Source organism: Prinia subflava, chromosome 3, assembly GCF_021018805.1.
Source record: "Prinia subflava isolate CZ2003 ecotype Zambia chromosome 3, Cam_Psub_1.2, whole genome shotgun sequence".
NCBI classification, from domain to species: domain Eukaryota; kingdom Metazoa; phylum Chordata; class Aves; order Passeriformes; family Cisticolidae; genus Prinia; species Prinia subflava.
This window is the reverse complement of record NC_086249.1, coordinates 82,085,390-82,103,670: the sequence shown is the minus strand read 5'-3', so window position 1 is coordinate 82,103,670 and position 18,281 is coordinate 82,085,390. Positions and strand designations below refer to the sequence as shown.

The following is an 18,281-nucleotide window of genomic DNA, read 5'->3' as shown; positions in this document are numbered from 1 at the left end:
TACCACATATATAAAACACAGATTTACATTATATAGATATACACACACATCTTCTTGCACATAATCTTGTTAATTAGGTTCTAAATGCCAAATGTTGCCCTCAGATACATCAGCACAACTCTGATCTACATGCCACTGCTTTGTACAGTGCTACTCAAAGAATCAGTGGCTGGCAGACAAGATATATTTTAGCTCCTTAATATCCACGCTTATTTGTATAGAAGTTAAAAACAAACCTAAACAAAACACCACAGTAAAATGCCTGCATTTCTTTTCATTCTTTGCCAGAGAATACCATACTATGGGATGGCAACATCTGCCATCAGCTCACTTATTCAGAACTTACTTATTTTTACATTAAGAGTTGCCACAGAGATCACCTGTTAAATCATTCCTCCTTAGTTACACTTGTGTAAATTCAGAACAGATCCTCTAGGCATCACCTTCAAGTTTACAAGCACTTAATCATGAACGTAAATTAGCAATATTAGGAATTTAGGAAGAAATTCTTTGCTGTGAGGGCTGATGAGGCACTGGAACAGGTTGCCCAGAGAAGTTGTGGATGCCCCATCCCTGAAAGTGTTCAAGGATAGGCTGGATGGGTCTCTGAGCAACCTGGTCTAGTGGAAGGTGGCCCTGTCCATGGCAGGATAGTTGGAACAAGATGATCTTTAAGGTACCTTCCAATTCAAACCATTCTGTGATTTCAGGAGTCTATATTTGTATTTTTTTTATTTTATTGACAATATTTTGTGTCACCTGTTCTAAATACAACCACAGTAAACAGTATGCTAATCTAGAAAAGAAACAGGTTTAAGAGCTCTATATTCCAGTTGATATTTCCAAGTTCTGAAAGACACAGAACCACAAAAAGATAAGTATTTCAACAAGTTCTGTTTACTGAACTCTCTTTCTGACTCTAAAAACAGTAGCATCATCTGATCATCAAAAGAATGATCATTGCTCACATGTCACAATCACTTAACTATGGCAAACATGGGAATGAACTCAGTCTTTTAAGAGGCCCAGATCATAATCTAACCAGTGCAAGAAGAAATTAATAACCAACCAAAGAGATTGTAGCTAAATACACTCGTCTTGCAAAGCTGCTTCTATCTTTTTATTAAGCACATTCGAGAAAAACACTCTTCAAAAAATCAACATGCTACGAGTCCAAAATAATTTAAAATGTAATGGAGGATATTGATAACAACTGAAAAAACCATTTTCTTTAACAAATACATCTCTGCTCACCACTTGTATCCCCTTCTCGCCTAGACCTGGGCACACCACGGGAGACAGCATTTGAAAAGCCTTTTGAGGTAGTGCTTTGTAAAGAAGGCTGGCTTGCAGTTAAAGTCCATGCAAGGCGTGACCCCAGCTGCTGACGGAGGCAATCTCCCACGCCCGGAGCTTGATAGGATTGTCTACAAGGACAGAAGGAAGAAACATTGTTAAGAACTTTGATTCTGTACTCATCACGTGGTGTGGAGTGATGCAAATTTCGAAAAATGCCCCAAGTTTTTCGTAGATGTTTTATTGGGGGAGGGAGAAGTGGTAGTTTAATAAAGGAACCTTTAAAAAGGGTAGAAAACACAAAAGCAATGTATTTCTTCCTGTAACCCTACACTTCCACTAAAGTCCTCGACCCGTAGAAAAGGGAAGTGTAAGTTTGACATACATGATTTCATATCAAAGATTAACTTCAATGAAATGTGTAATTATACTGAAACTGATTAAATGTGAAGGTACTATAAGAATAATAAACAGTCATAGTATAAACACCTAAATACTTGTTATTACCTGAAGCTGCAGTTACATGTCAAAGAACTAAAGGAAAATAGAGAAAGAGGGGAAAGTTCACTTTCCAGCTACTCTACTCTTTCAACTAGTGTTTATCAACTGCCTGAAGATGCAATCAAGGAGAGAATATCTAGACAAGTTCCAATTTCCCCTCCTTTCAAACTTGTCAGTTCTTTTCACAAAGAAAGCCTTAACCATGAAACAATGTCACATTGGCCAAGCTCCAGCTGCCCGGGACCTCCCTGGTTAGCCAGGACAGATTAAATCATGGAGAAATCTTGGTGAGCTCTTCCACCAGCTCCCTCATCACTCTAAAATAATCCCATCCAGTCCTATACACTTGTGAGCATCTAAGTGGGTCAGCAGGTCAATAACTTCTCTCTCCTAGATTAGAGCAGGTCCAATCTGTTCCCTGTCCACATCTACCAGCCCAGGAGGCCACCTGTCCTGAGAACAACCAGCCGCAGTGCTGAAGAATGAGCTCTGGTTGTTCAGAAGAATGTAACTCTAGAAAAAGAAAAACAGGTATAAAGAGAAGTTCAGGAGGAATGAAGCTCACAGAAAGCTTTAATTTGGGTTCTTCAGCTCACAGACTACAAGACTAAAGGAAACAGTGAAATTGCAATAAAATGTAACAGTATGAACAGCTCAGAACAAGAATATGCCAGAAAGAGGGTAGGTTGTGCTGGTATTTTTAAGCAAGCAGATATAAGAAATAACCTCACTGACATATATTTCAGGATATTCTATCAGGATTATACAATTATTGAGGGTAGAAGCAACCTCTGGAGATTACCTCCTACAACCCTTCTGATCAAAGCAGATCAACTACAGAAGATTAGCTGGTGCATTGTTCAAGTCATGTTTTTTAATATTTTCAGGCATAAAGACTACACAACCTCTCTAGGCAACCCATTCCAGTGTTTCACAATATGCCCCGCCCTCAAAACATACATCCACATCTAAATGCAAAAAGTTTGGGTTTTTTCCCTTTTGATTATCAATGATTCACAACTCACAAATTTTGCCAGTTACCTCTTGTTCTGTCCCTGACCCAAAAGAGTCTAGCTCAGTCTTCTCTATGTCCCTATACCATTACAAAGGTAAGATCCCAAGACTTTTCTTCTCCAGGCTGAAAAACTCCAGCTCTCACTCAGCTCCCCTTTGTATGTCAGATGCTTCAATCCCTTAAATGGTTTTGAGCTTCCTTCTCCAGACTCCTTCTTCCAGTCTTCCTATATCTTTTCTTTGTCCTACAACTCGACCCAATGTTTCAGATGTGTCCTCATCAGTACTGAGCAGTGACAAGTTTTATTTGCCTCATCCTCTTGGTGATGTCCTTCATAACACAACCCAGGAGGCTCTTAGGCCTTCTTCACCAGACATTGCACATTCATGTTCAACTTGGTGTCTACCATGAATCCCAGGACATTTTCTGCAAATCTGCTTTGCTATCAGGCAGCACCCAGTATGTCCTCGTGCATGGAGTTCCTCTTTCCCAGGTACAGGACTTTGAACTTCAGCAGGTTCCTGAGAGCCTGTTTCTGGGGCTTGCTAAGCTCCCTCTGGTTAACAACCTCCTTTAACAACCACCCTTGCAGCTCTGTATCATCTGCAAAGTTGCCAAGGATTTACTCTGTGCCATCAGGTGGGATGAAGGATATAGCCACTGGTTACACCATTAGGGACTAGGTTCCAACTGGACTTTGTGCCACTGATCATAATCGTTTTGAGTCTATCAGGTTCAGTTCATCTCACTGTCACCTTATCTAGTCCATATTTTATTAAGCCTGTCAATAAGCCTGTCACAGGTAGACAGCATTAAAAGTCTTAGTAAGGTTGAAATAAGCAACAATTACTGCTTTCCTCTTGCTCACCAAGTCAGCCATCCCATCACAGAAGACTGAAAAGCTGGTCAAGCATGCCTTTCTGAACTCTGTGCTGACTACTCCTAGTTCCCCACGTTCCTGTCAATCATATCTGGACATGCCTTTCAGAACAACAAACACTTCCAAGGGTCTCAGTGTCCTGCGCTGACTTTACCAGCACAAAGTCAAAATGAGCACTGAGTACCTCAACTTTTTCCACATCTGTCACCTAAGTCCATGCCCCTTGAACAGGGGCCCATGTTTTCTCTAGCCTTCCTTTACTGCTTATGTAGTTGCAGAAATATCTGCCATTTCCCTTCATGCACCTTGACAGATTAAGCTGTAGGTCAGTTTAGAATTTCTTTGCAGTCGCTCTGCTCCTGGATGCTCCTTTGCACCTGGCCCTGCTTCCACCTTTTGTACACTTTTTCACATCTGAGTTTTGTCAGAAACAATTTGCTTCTCCGTGCAGGCCTCCTGCCACTTTTAATTCCTCCTTGCCCATTTCTTTCTTAAGCTTGCAGGAGGTGATCCTCGAATATCAGCCAGTTCTCCAGTGGCAGTTGAACCAAATGACCACTGTAGCTCCCTTCAAACAGAATTATCCTATTCCATTCTCCCCTTAATCCCCCTTTTCTCCAGGGCAGTCTCTCAGAGGCTCTTTTTAAGAAGATCCCAGAAGAGCCCCAAGTCTCCTACCCTGAAGTCCAGGGATGAAATACTGCTTTTTACCATGCTTCCACTCCCAGAATCCTGAACTACATCATCTTATCACTATTGCAGTATTTGTATTGTAAAGCCTATTAATAATATTAAAATCCAGTTCCATCAGCACTAATTCCATAACATGAATTTACTTACTCCTGTCAAATACACTCTACTAAAAAGATGTCTTCAACTCAAAAAAATCTTTGGTCCTTTCTGAAAACACATCTTGTGACTTTGTGTTTGTTTCACAAGTCTTGGGGGTGGGAAGGAAAATCAGGAGACAAGAAGATAGTGATTAAAAATGGACACATTTGGCAGTCATTTATGGCTTCATATGGTCATATGCCAGCACCTGATATTCTGAACTGTTCAGCTCAGGAACTCAGTTTCTGTGCACCTAAAGTGGAATTTCCAATGGCATACAAAAGCAAAGGGCGGAGGAAAGAAAATAAAAAAAAAGAAAAAAGGCAAGTCTTCTCCAAACCTATCTGTAAGGTGAAATTTACCCTGGAATGAGTGATTGTGGAGTTGGAGTCGGCCCATTCAGGGCATAGAGGCTGATGCTGCTGATCCCACTGCTGCCCATGCTGCAGGAGCTCTGGGCAGACTGAGCACTGCGGTCTTGGTAATTCAATGGAAGGGTCTGAGGCCTGGCATAGTAATAAGGGGTTGAGTGAGCATCCCGTGGCAATGCTTGAGCAAAAAGCGTGGCATAACTTGACACCTGAAAAGGATTTGAAAAGAGAGGGACAATAAAAAAAAAACGATGTGGAAAATTTTTTAAGTCACATCTAATGTTAACAGGAGTATAATATCAAGAACACAAGAAATATCCGCATATTTACGCAAAGAAATGTTTGCTGATGCCTTTAGCAAATTGTCATTAACAACAGCTCCAAAAAGCACTTTAGTGCCAGCAGAGCTACAACTGCATTTTGCTTTCCCTGCTCCATTTAAAACTCATTCTCACATGAGCAGACATCACACCACCAGGCAGAAAGCAAACATAAAAACCACCCATCTAATATACTCAGAACTTCGGTTACATGTGTTGGGGAGCTCATATTTTTACATTTATGCAATGTAAGAAAACTACACCAAATATTACAGATACTTAAGTCAAGAGTTTTCTTCCTTTCAGCCTCACACACAGCCCTACACACACACACACACAGAGCCATGAGAACAACCTAAGGTATTGGTTAAGTCTGGATAATGATTCTTGAAGACATCTAAAATGAGTGACACGCATTTACTACTTCTCAGAAGCAACAAAAGTCTTCTCACTTACCTTGTTAGACTGTTTACGTGGATCTTCACTAAGGCTGAGCAGGAGGTAGAGTATTGACCATTTGTTTTTCAAAATGCCCTTCAAAGAAAGATGAAGACAAACATAAATAAGTTTAACTCTTGATAATAACAAAATTATTTTTAATTATCCAACCTTATAAAATATATACACACATAAATAAACTTTCCAGATAAATAAGACTAACTCAGAGCATATTCTTGAATAAAATGGGAATGTGCAGTGCAGCCTCTGTATTGCCAATTTTATGAATTTTTTCCTGTGTTCAAATCATGAATTCTCACCTGCTCTGAGATCAGCAACCAAGCTCAATTTAAAATTCATAACTACTAAGAATGAGGTTTATACAGAGCTGAACTGTTACCAGCATTCCCACACACTCTCACCACTTAAAACATCTCAGACGCAGCCATTAATGTAACTTAAATGTAAAAAACCGGAAACTCTTGGTGAAGTTTTAAGCAAGGAACTGTCTTTTCTTCTTTTTCCCCTCCAGTCTCCTTTACAGGGAGGCCTCAAAAATGAGGGCTTCCATTTCTATTACTTTAAAAGTCATTTAGCAGAGCTACCAAAATTTTCATAGCTTAAGAAAGAAATACTGTTAATAAGAAACTTGAGGAATACGCAATATAGTCTTTAGCAAACAGACACATATAGACTTATAGAATAAAAGACTCTCAGCAGTTTTAGATTTAAGCAGAAAGCTGACCAACTTCAGCTAAAGCCCAAGTTACAAGCAGAATACCTTAAAATGAAGGCAAGTAGTAAAATGATTTATTTTAAATATGCACGTTCCTAGATATGTAACTCCATAATTCTGTGACACTAATACCTGCACCTGAATTTACCAGGGGCATAGAACCTTATGATGGACATTAAGCTGAATCAAAGAAACTTATACAAATTCCCTGACAATATTGATCAGGCTATGATCTGTAATACCAAGCAATGTGGAATATAAAGCTAACTTGAATCATATCAAAATTGAACACAGACTCCATCCCTCATGAAGCAACATAATTTACCAAAGCTCTACATTTTAATATAAGAATAAAAAGAGATATTCTACATTATTCTGTAGAGCACATTATCTTCTATTATCTTCTGCTCTGATCTCAAGAACAAGCAAAAAGTAGAGGTATTGCATCTGTTGCAGGTAACTAATACAGCAACTGATTAGCAAGTGGTGAAGAAGGAACAGCAACTGCTTCTTCTGTTGGCCAGGACAGAATAAATCCAAGTGCTCCAAGAAGCATGGTTTGCTGAACTGGCAGGCTACCATAAAAATAAGCACTGACCTCCTTTCCAGTTTGGAGTAATAGATAAAACAAAGTTAAAGCAGATTCACACATGCTTTTTCCCCCCTCCCAACTGCTTTCAAGAGAATTTTTGGAAGAAGAGCCTCATTGATTCAGAAAATATATTTATGTCCCTTTGAACCCTTCCCTATGCTCATGGGAAAAAGAAATGATTGTACACCATTAGTAATAAACCTAACAGCAGGTTGAATAATAATTGGTTGTGTGAATTTTAAAGAAGCCATGATACTACTTCACATATACAAGATGCTAATAGCCAGAAAAAAGGTTAAAGGAACCTTAAATGTTTGAGGAGGCAGTAAAATACCAGGAGATAGCTTGCACTACATTCAGAAGAATAAGCAAACATATAACACAGGCAAGGCATTTTGTTCCAAAGATTAGTCATCATGCTCTGCAGCACTTCGCTTGCCAAATGGCAATGCAGTACATAAGCTACAGAAATATGTTACACAGAGTCTGTATTAAGAGCTGTCTGCAAATCAGTGCTCTGCTGTACAAACCAATGCAATTAATACACAAACCCACAGGACACCAGGACAACTCACTCAGTAACTTGAGCTCCAAACACTAACAAAGTAATGGCTAAGTCAAGTATGGAAGAGGGGAGGAGGAAAACGAAGTTCTGACTAGTCATACTCTCCACAGAATACCTTTTCTGTAATCTTAATCTTAGCATTATCGTGTTAAACTCAGGTTTTATACTAATTAACATCTTTTGTCAGAATATTGGCATGCGGTATTCTTTGATTAACACTGGTTTTAGAGCCATCCAAGTCAGCAAATCCTTAACCTGCAACATAAAGACCTGGAGCACTTAAAAATTCATTTGCATGAGAATACTGGATTAGTGAAATCAATACCCTGCAAGGCATTTCCGTAAAATAAATTGTGAGAAAATTCATCAGTTTTACATATAAAATGAATCCTTTATTTTTACAGGGTTCCTTTCTTCATATGAAGTACCCCTCCATATAACTCAAATCAAATACTAAAAATACAGCTCGTAGGGTTGAAAGGCATCTCTAGAAGTTGTCTGGTCCAATCCCCCTGTTTAAAGCAGGGTAATCTACAGCAGGTTGCCCATGACTGTGTCCAGTCAGGTTTTGACTTGTCTCCAAGGACAAAGACTGCTCAACTTTCCTAGGCAAGCTGTTTGAGTATTTAACCATACTCCCAGAAAAAAATACAGTCCATGACCTGAGCACTCTCCAAAACAACTCTAACATCAGAAGGATGCTTATGAGTGCTTTCAGTTTCTTTACACTTTAAACATTTGTTAAACTACCTGTGAACCGAGTTTTCTGTAGAGTTCTGAAAACAAAGCAGCATCTGCTTCCCTTCTTTGTCGCACAACTATTAAAAAAAAAAAAGTAGATTAAAAATTTGGAAGTGTAACAGTCACGTCTTTACATATACTTGTGGAAAATTATAAAATGCAACCAAGAAAGTCTCATGATACTTGACTGTTTCATTGTATTTACTTAAACACTTAGCCTGTTTTCATCTCATCTACATTCCAGCCCAGAGAATTCTTGCAATGCAAGTGATTCAGTGTAAGCATTTGCTTTTCTTAGCTCAATGAAAAAATACATTTCTTAAGTAAGTGTTCTGGTAAAGTCTAGTCTGCCATTCAGCTGGTTTAGGGACCTAAGGGACTGAAGACACAACTGAAAGCAATATGCATTAAAGAAAGATTTAAAAAACTACATGTATTGGCTCCAAAACTAGAATGTAATTGTTTATATTTTAGGCAGTAAAATCAAGGAAAAAAGTAGTAATGCCATTTGCTGCAAGTCAGGCAGAATTCTAGGTCACAAAACTTTCACATATTACGAAAAATAATAGTCTCAAATCAATGCCAGTTACAGAAATACCTTCTCAGAGGAGACATCTTCCAACTAAGATTTCTTAAAAAGCTATGTTGCATCAGGAAGAGTCACGTTAGAAGAAAACCAAGGTGATAAAGACAGCTGAAGAAACTTCAGTGATAAGAAAAATAGCTATTAAGTGGTAGAAATGTTAATTAGCATTACTTGTGTGGTTATCTTCAAAATAAATGTGAAGTTAGAAGGATATATATCCAGTCACTTGTTAAATGACCACTAATATAAGCGTGCAAGCGGAAGCTGGGGAGGAGGATGAGGGAGACAGTCCTCTTCAGAAAACTGACAACAGGACCAAAGAATATATGCTGTGCTATCTCCAAAGTACGGCAGAAAGTGTATGTTGTAAATTCCAGTGTTTTGGAGTTGTAGCTACAGGAATTCTAATGGGCTTATTTGTCGATCAGCAAGTCACAGAAGCTCTGCATTAGCAAAGAATACACATAGACCTTAAACCAGTTACAACCACTGATGTCAGTTATCCTAATTCAATCTCTCAATATTCAAAGCTCAAATACGAAGTTTTAATTTCATTAGCACAATTCAAGTAATTGTTTCTGGACATGCTACTGTGCAGCAGGATCTGCTGAAAGCAGTATTTGGCTTTTCAAGAAGAATTCTTTGTGTCCCCTTTGGATACACAGGGTGCAACACTTGACTCAGAGCAGCAGAGAGCACAATGGAATGGAAATGCAGCATCCCTTACAAAGTCATGGTCTGTGATTTTGTTTTTAAGAAGGTGGTTGCAGAAAACTTGTAGAGAAACTGAAGGCAAATCAGGTAAGTCACAAACCCTTCCATCAATTCCCAGGACGATCATTCAGCAAGTTTCATGAAGTGCTCATGTGCTCATGTGCATGAAGTTAATTGTGCCAATGTGGAATACTCCTGAAGTGCACATCTCAAAAATATCAGGCTTTTACTCTTCTAAGAAGAACTATGAATTCATAAATCCTGAGTACTATTAGGGTGAAAGGAGTGCAGTATTAATTGCTCTTTGTCTTCTAGTGGCTAAGATACAAAGCAGCAAGGAAAGTTTAAGCTGAGTATTCAGAAAAATCTGAGCTCTGAATACAAACAGCCACTCAGAAATATTTACTAGGAAACTAATGGCATTTACATCATGAGATTTTCAGGAAGTAAGCATTAATAATGGATTAGATAACTATCTCTGAGGCAGAGTTGTCCCCTTTTCAGAGAAATAACCTGATTAACTTCATAAAGAATTTTGTATTTCTAAGAAAGGAACAAGATGCACTTACGTTCTTTCTTGATTTTCTCCGCTACAAGAAATTCATCACGCTCAACAGTGGGAGCAAAATTGCTTCCAATAACTCTTACTGCATACTGAAACTGTTGGGCTGCATCAGCTGAAAGGAAAAGAAAACTCTGTCAGTTAAGGAAAATGCTAAAGGTCTATTAAAACTAATTTTACAAAAAGTGAGACATGAGATTACATTGCTATGTCTGAAAGCAGCAAAGCATACCTGGCTTAGATATGATAACACTGTGTGGCAATTCCTAAGTACACTTCTAATCAGCAGGCAGTAATGTCCAGTTTATCCATTTTAGCATAGTATTAATGTGGTATTTGAAAACATACTCACCAGTACACACAACACAAATAACTGCACCAAAATTTGTGATTCAGCCCTTCCTATTTGGGCTGAAAGAAACACTTAGGTCTACCCAGTTACTAGAGAGCGTTTGCACACTTAACTGGCTCTGCCCAAGGACAGAACTGCTGTGGGACCTGGCACACAGTCACACAATTCAGCTCACACACCACAGCAATACGCTCATGTACGCTGGAATTCTGGAAACTTAGATTTTAAGATTTTATTACATAGTAATATATATGAAGCAATATGGAGGATTTTGGGCATTGTCCAAGTCCTTCTTCTTCACCTTCCTCCTTCTTTATGGGTTTGGGTGGTTTTCTGTAATTGGGTGAAAAGGATCCACACTGCAAGCCTTGGGCGGTCATTATTGGGTCAAAAGTGTAAATAACAGAGGTGTCATCTCATTATTGGGTGGTTATCACTTAAATAACCTTAGAAAGAGTTAGAGGCACTCCAATTTCCCTTTGTTCGCTAACTTGCTGGTTGGAGCTCACAGCTTGTGAGTCAGTAAACAGATAAGAAATAATAAACATGCAAGTCCGAACACGAACTGTGACTTCCATGTATTAATCCCGACCTTGGCAGAGGAAAAGCAGCCAGAACCGTCACAATGTTCACCACCTACCCGTGGACCTTCACTTGGATATCCACAACAGGTTTTACCAGTTTGCAGCTTGGTTTTAGTTTGGTTTTCTTTGAAACAGTTCGAATGGTTTCGAACCCTTTGGTTCAAAGCCAGCTCAGAGATATCAGCATCACATCCCAATGTAAATGTGGACACCAACACAGAGGTCACAAATCAGTGACCTCCTTCCACTGCTTCTTCCTCATGCAATAATTCTGGTTTTATTCTCCTTGTTGAACAGCACTGTTTTAGTGCAAGTATCTTGCTTTCTGGGGAAACAGTCTGGTAACACCAAGATAGGGCCAGGTCAGTATTAATGCCTCTGCAGCATAGTCATATTTCCATTTATTGACCTGAAAATCAAACAGTGAGCCTACAGACACGTCAAGTGCTCTTATAAAAGGTCAGACATGTTTTTATTCCTTATCTAGAAAGAATTGTTATAACACAAGGAAAAAGGTGCATAAGAAAATACCCAAGTGTGGTTTCCACATATTTGAATCTTTTTACTTCAGGAAAGAAACCCATCTAAGCAATTCTGCGTCTTGTCTGTTCTGTATTTAACAATTACGTGTGCAAATGCATCACATGCTTGGGTGTTTTATTTAGCCAGTTGAGCATTCAGCTCTCAGGGAAAACTGCCGAGTAATGCAGCAAAGGTTCGGCCAAGGATACTGGTCAGGACAAATATGTACAAAATGAACAGAAAAATGAAATAAGGTAAAAAAAACACTAAAAGAAGAAATATTTGAAGCATCTATCATCTCTTAAATTAACTAATATTTGCAACTGGAAAAAAACACCTTGGAGATACAAGGAGTCAAATATTGATTAAATGAATTAAAATCTTCAAATATTTATGGAAAGAAGTTTGAAATTTGAAAATCACAATATGCTAGATTGTGTTTGAATAACCTACATTTTTCTTGAATGTCCACTGTCATCCACTGGTCCAACTCCACCAGAATACAACTGTAGAACAGCAAGCATTAACCAATTCTCACAAAGAAATACCTCAACAACCAGGAAAACAGTCTGCTCAGACAAATTTGACAATACTGGCCTACAGAAGGAGAAAGAGTATTGTTCTATTGTCCAAGAAGAAAATGCCACTATTACTGTTAGGTCACAAATCTCTACAGCAAATGCCTCCTCTACTGTTAGACTAAGCAAGCTTTCAATTGCAATAAGGTTTTGAAAATATAAATATAAATATTTAATAGTCCAGCTACTGGTGAACCAGGTGTGAAGAGTTAACTATGAGGAAGCATTTCTGTGTAATTCTGAAGCTCAATGCACGTCATAACAGAACTCAAGATTTCAAAGAATATTCTGCATGGTCAATTAAAGTCAAATACTGGCACTAAGTTATCCCGAACGGCGTATGTTTCATTAATTCCTCAACTGTGTACTTGGCAGCAGATAGGAAAGGGGCAAGCTTTTCCTGTAATGGGGAAGTTTTAAGGAAAATCTATTACCTCCTATAACAACCTTCTATTTCAACACCAACCACAGCAAGACTAGTTAAAGCACTGAAACGTAGTATAGCCTTTTCCACACTGCCCTAACAAGGCATCTGAGAAAGACTTCTAGTTGAAAGACTACAATGCCATCCAAAAAATCCTGCTTTTTAAACCTGTTGCACTACTGACAACATAGAAAAAGTTATCTGCTCTTCATATATTGCTGATTTGCAGCAGCAATTTAACAGCTCTGTAGCAAGACTGGTTTTCTATTTTATTTAATTCCGATTTTCATGTTTTATTCATATCAAGTCCACCTTCTCTTTTACAAACAGAATTCCCTCCTGTGGGTGTTTCTTCAGCAGATTATTTCTCATGAATTCGTAAAATAACTTCCCTACCTGAAGTGATTAAACATAACTTAATACAGATATGTGTCAGTACAATAAAAATTCACACAACTTATAACTAATAGGCACATCTAATTGCTTCCCTCCTCAAAGAATCATCACTATGACAGCAGACGTACTTAAAATATACAGCCTTCTATCTGTCTGAACATCTTTCATCAGAAAATGATTACAGCATGACTCTCTTACATAACAGCAAGCTCAATATATCCGATGCAGCTCTCTGAAGGCTAAAGGGATAAAACAACATTGATCATGATTGATTTCCAGAGGTCTGATCATAGCAGAGAATGCAGACAGAGACAGCCACTTCTCCTCAGACTAGATCCCTTCAGTAATACACACAATTAATGACACTGATAAGCAGCCAAACAGCTAAACAGAGAACTGGCAGTTGTGAATCATAAGAAAAAGAATGAAAATTTAAAAACTGTCTCCTTTGAACAAAGCAGCCCATCAACCCTTCAAACATTTATACTCCGCACAGCCATTGAAACTTTCCTACACACAATGCAGTATTGGAATTGAACTACTTCAGCAGGCCTATAACAGCATTTTAAAGCTGAAGAAAATACAAGTGTAGCACATGGAAAAAAATACATAGAAGCAATGCACAGAAAGACTGGTTGTAAAGAAAGCGAGGAGAAATAGGACTAAAGATAAAATTCAAAGGAAAAGTTCACATGACAAAGTCTATATATATATATAGCCAATATACTTGCAAGAAGGCAATATTTCAGAGGACATGCTGAAATTCAGCAAGATTTGCTATAAAGAAGCTGCTAACATTACCTATAATTTTAGGGAAGTGTGCTGAAATTCACTGTATATTCTTACATATTTTTTTAAATAAGGTTGGTTATTGGTCAATTAAGTTTCCAAAAGTGGGCAGGGGGAAGTCCTGAAAAACCTAAGTAGTAATTGAAACTGTTTTTCCAGATCATGGTGACAAACCTTGTTTCCTGAAAAGAAGACATTTGGTTATTTAAATACATCTATAAACAATTCCCAAACTATAGGACCACACTAAAGAAGGTTTAGCTAAACCAGTTTCTTTCTTGAAAGGTTTCAAAGATTAGCAAACTCTCAAGTCAGCTGTCCATCATCCCAGACAACCACTTTCCTTAAACACAAATACAAAATTATTATGAAACAATTACACTCTAAACTACATTCAATGCTGTAGGAATGGCGCTGACCAGAGAAAAATTATTGCTGCAAACTATTTCAGATACAGATGCTGCCAAAAACACACACTGAAGAAAAAAAAACTTCAAGCAACAAGCTTCTTTCCTGTAACCAAGTGTTTGCAAAGTGCCTAATGTGCTGTTGCTGCAAAATTAAGCTGGGAAGAAAGCTGTAAAAACTTTTTGCCTTTCCACATATGCCACAAGTACATACAATGTTCGCCAAGACAGTAATGCTGCTGTACCTCCTCTGCTTTACTCATATCAGATGTTCTACATTACTACTTCCAGTAATACTGGAAGTATTACCTGAGGAAAAAGGCAATTGCATTAACATGGCTAGTGATAAACTAGAAGACTAGTCTCAAATGCCATTAGCATTACTATTTTGTTCTTGAGGAGAATCTACATGCATTGTGAACTGAATTGCTGTTCCTATAGAAAACACTGGGTTTGAAATGTGCAATTTTAGGCCCAGCCTGGTTATGACATGCAAGGAGCTGTGCTGGGCTGAGGCAATCCAGACACAACTGCACACTGGCAGAAGCCATTGAGAGCAGCCCTGCAGAGAAGGACTTAGGAGTTCTCACGGATGAAAAGCTGGACATGAGGCAGCAATGTGTGCTCACAGCAAGAAGGCCTGAACGCACCTCGGGATGCATCAAAAGCAAGGTGGGTCGGAGGTCAAGGGAGGTGATTCTCTCCTTTCTGTGGCCCCATGAGATCCCACTTCCAGATCCGCACGCAGCTCCGGAGTGCCCAGCACAAAAAGACTGGGACTTGTTAAGAGCAGGTCCATGGGAGGCCACCAAGATGGTCAAAGGGCTGGAGCATCTGTCCTGTGAAGCCAGGCTGAAAGAGCTGGGCTTGTTCAGCCTGGAGAAGAGAAGGCTCTATGCAGAGACCTTACTGTGGCCTTTCAGTACTTAAAGGGGGTCATAAAAAAGAGGGAGAGCAACTCCTTATATAGGCAGATATTAACAAGGACAAGGAGAAATGGCTTTAAAATAAAAAGGAGACATTTAGACATCATGCTAACAAGAAATTCTTTACAGTGAGGATGGTGAGACACTACAGCAGATTGACAAGAGAAGTTGTGGATGTCCTGTCCTGTGGAGTGTTCAAGGCCATGTTGGATGGGTTTTGAGCAGCCTGGTATAGTGGAAGGTGTCCCATCCCATGGCAGCAGGGTTGGAACTAGATGACATTTAGTATGCCTTCAAAGTGAAGCCTTTCTATGATTCTATGAAGTATCCCTGAAAAAAATTAATTTTACATCAGTCTTCTGATTTAGTCAACTATCCTAAGCTTCTCTTCTGCTGATGAAAGTTTTTAGTTGAAGTATTTTAAATTTATTGTTAATTAACTGATTTTCTAGTCTCCAGGCTCCTTTCCCACAAAGGAAAATAAATCAACGTAAGCACAAAATAAAGCCCAAGCCACACACACATTCCCATTCTTTCTTACTTAGAAGTTGTCCACAAACTTTGATGCACAGCCCAGGAAATATAATTGCTCTTTAATTCTGTTAATATGGCTGGCTCTTGTTGCATTGTTAGTGAACAGGTTTATTTGAGAACTGTCCCACTGGACTATCAACTATCAGCTCTGTCATAATCTTTTCAGAACTTTCCCTCAATGTGAATTTTTGCTTCTTTTGTCAACTCCCATCTGCTCTGTTATTAACATAGGTAAAACTCCCTCCACACCACCTTTTGAATGAACTCTATGCTTTTGCCCGTCACACGAAATTTTAACATCTATTCCAATAATTTAAAGTTTCGAAAACCAAAATCAAACAGCAGTAAAAGAACTGCCACTGACATTCTAGAGATTAAATTGAGGCCACAGTATGGACTTCAGGTAGCAAGCTGCTCCCCAAAGACTGAAATACTACTTTACTTTCTAGAGCATGCACACTTCCAATAGTACTTTGGCACACAAAAATCTTTTTAGGTTTCAAACTCAAATAGATTTAGCTTGAATACTTACAGCAATACCATTTGTTTCCATTGGACGCACTAAGAGTTCTTAGAGTTTCAAGATTACCAGGAGGTTTGTGAAAGACAGTCAAGAACAGGAAGTTCTTTGTCAGAAGGACTAAAATCCCTGTCCGAAAAGAGGCATGCCACCCTGCATAACTGCTGAAGCCTACAAACACAGAGGGGGAAAAGAAAACTATAGGAACTACTGCACAGGTAAGCAAGCTTCCTGCAAGATCAGGTGTAAGTATAAAAGTGAGTGGCTAGCCTGGAAAAACACAGAAGATAATATAAAGCCAGTACAGTAATTCTTAGACACTATGAGAACATGTGGAAGAGAGAGGTCAGCAATATCTCCAAGTGCAGGAGCAGAGACCCCAAACTAATCACAGTGGCTGACTGCAGACACACAGCACTGTGCAAAGCTTTAAGCCCCTCCTTGAGGACTGGCTAGAGCACAGCAACAAAAAGCTTTCAAACACTAGTTTTAGGGAAAAAAAGTTTAGGTAGATAATGTTAAACAAACAAACAACTAAACAGTTCTTCCACATAACCACATAACTCAATAGACCTTGTAATGAATTTCTCAGAGGCAGAGCTGTTTGCAAAAAAATAAATCCCAGTAACTAACCTTAGCAGCTGACTGGTTCTGGAAACAAAGCAAGCCATCTACTTAGGGGATGATCCCAAAAGTGGGAAGAGAGAGAAGGTGGTCCCACCACTGAGAGCCTGACATCACAGTCCATCAAACCACAAATTCACTTCAACATAAATCTTTAACAAGCAGAGAAGGTGGAAGCCTCCTAAGGCCATCATGGGCAGAAGCAAAAGATTCCTTGATGAGAGTTTGTGGAAGACTTCAGGCAGGGGATTACACAATGTAGACTTGGAAGGAGATTTATCCCACCTTAGCCTTAAGAGAACAATTATCACACAGGCATTATATAAACAGAACCCTTCAGCTCCTCCTGAAGCCATAGCTTCCTCACAAACATAACAACACAGAAGTGCTAAGAAGGAACAAAGGGAGAACAAAAATTCTCAAGTAGACACTCAGGGAATGCCCAGGCAGGAACAACTATTAAATCATCGAACATCAATTACTTTATTATTTACCATTTACATTTCACCCAATTACATTGGTACCTTGTACTTCACACTCACAGCAGGTTAACTATACAAATGGTTTAAGATGGATGTTTTCAGCTTCTTGTTTTGAACTGTTAGTAGAGATTTCTCTACTAAATTTAAAGATCTCTTAAGTGTAGGTTGTTGCCCCTAAACTCTGTAGGAGTATTTGAACATCATAAAATATTTTCCAAACACTAAACTCATAACACTTGAAAAGTTTGCTTCAAACAAGAGGATGTGTATATAAAAAGCAGCCTAACTTCATCATACACAAGGAGCAAAGAAGCAGAGAACAGACCACTAACCACACATTAATACCTTACTTCAAACTTATCCTGTGCTGAAAGAAACAAGAATTACAAGCCTGAAAAACAGCAAGATGCTAAATGGCTTGTCCAGCGGGTTCCTTACCACCTCTGGATACATGCACCTTCCTCGACATAGAGGATGCTAATTATAACAAAGTTACTTTCTTGTTTATTATGCATTCCTTTGACATACATATCAGGGGGTGGGGGGAAAATCCACCACACACACCTTTAATGACTGAGACTTCCACAGAATTTTTGATTTTTCAGTCTCTATGCACTTGAAGTCTATAATTGAGCTAACACATGTACTACAGTTGACTGCTTCAAGGGAAATGCTATCTCAGAAGGGTGAGGTTTCAGTGCTAGCACCCCTCTTAACAAAGGAATAAAGAGCAGGGTAAGAACAGGCTTCCCATCTGTCACATGCATAAAAACATGGATGATGAATGTGGTAGACAACCCACTGTTTTTTTAAGCTGTCACTTCACAGAAGTCCTGAGATAATCTTGAAGTGCACAGACGAGTGGGCTACAGGTTGCACACAGAAACTTACTGTGATTTTGGCCAAAATTTCTACTTTCATCAGTCAAACATAGAAAGGATTTTAAGTTACATTGTCAGAATCCCAACACATAGGAACAGGTTCAACATTTATTT

General features: G+C 38.9%; 1 protein-coding gene across 1 annotated transcript in view; it reads right to left on the bottom strand.

Annotated features, from left to right (window-relative positions):
- TUBGCP3 (tubulin gamma complex component 3) overlaps nucleotides 1-18,281 on the bottom strand; it is a 49,255-nt gene that overhangs the window by 27,613 nt on the left and 3,361 nt on the right. Inside the window, exons 2-6 of the mRNA XM_063392761.1 lie at nucleotides 10,156-10,263; nucleotides 8,296-8,363; nucleotides 5,671-5,748; nucleotides 4,886-5,103; nucleotides 1,255-1,427 (exon numbers count right to left, since the gene is read on the bottom strand). Coding sequence (XP_063248831.1) covers nucleotides 1,255-1,427; nucleotides 4,886-5,103; nucleotides 5,671-5,748; nucleotides 8,296-8,363; nucleotides 10,156-10,263 — 645 coding nt within the window. The remainder of the gene's footprint in view (nucleotides 1-1,254; nucleotides 1,428-4,885; nucleotides 5,104-5,670; nucleotides 5,749-8,295; nucleotides 8,364-10,155; nucleotides 10,264-18,281) is intronic.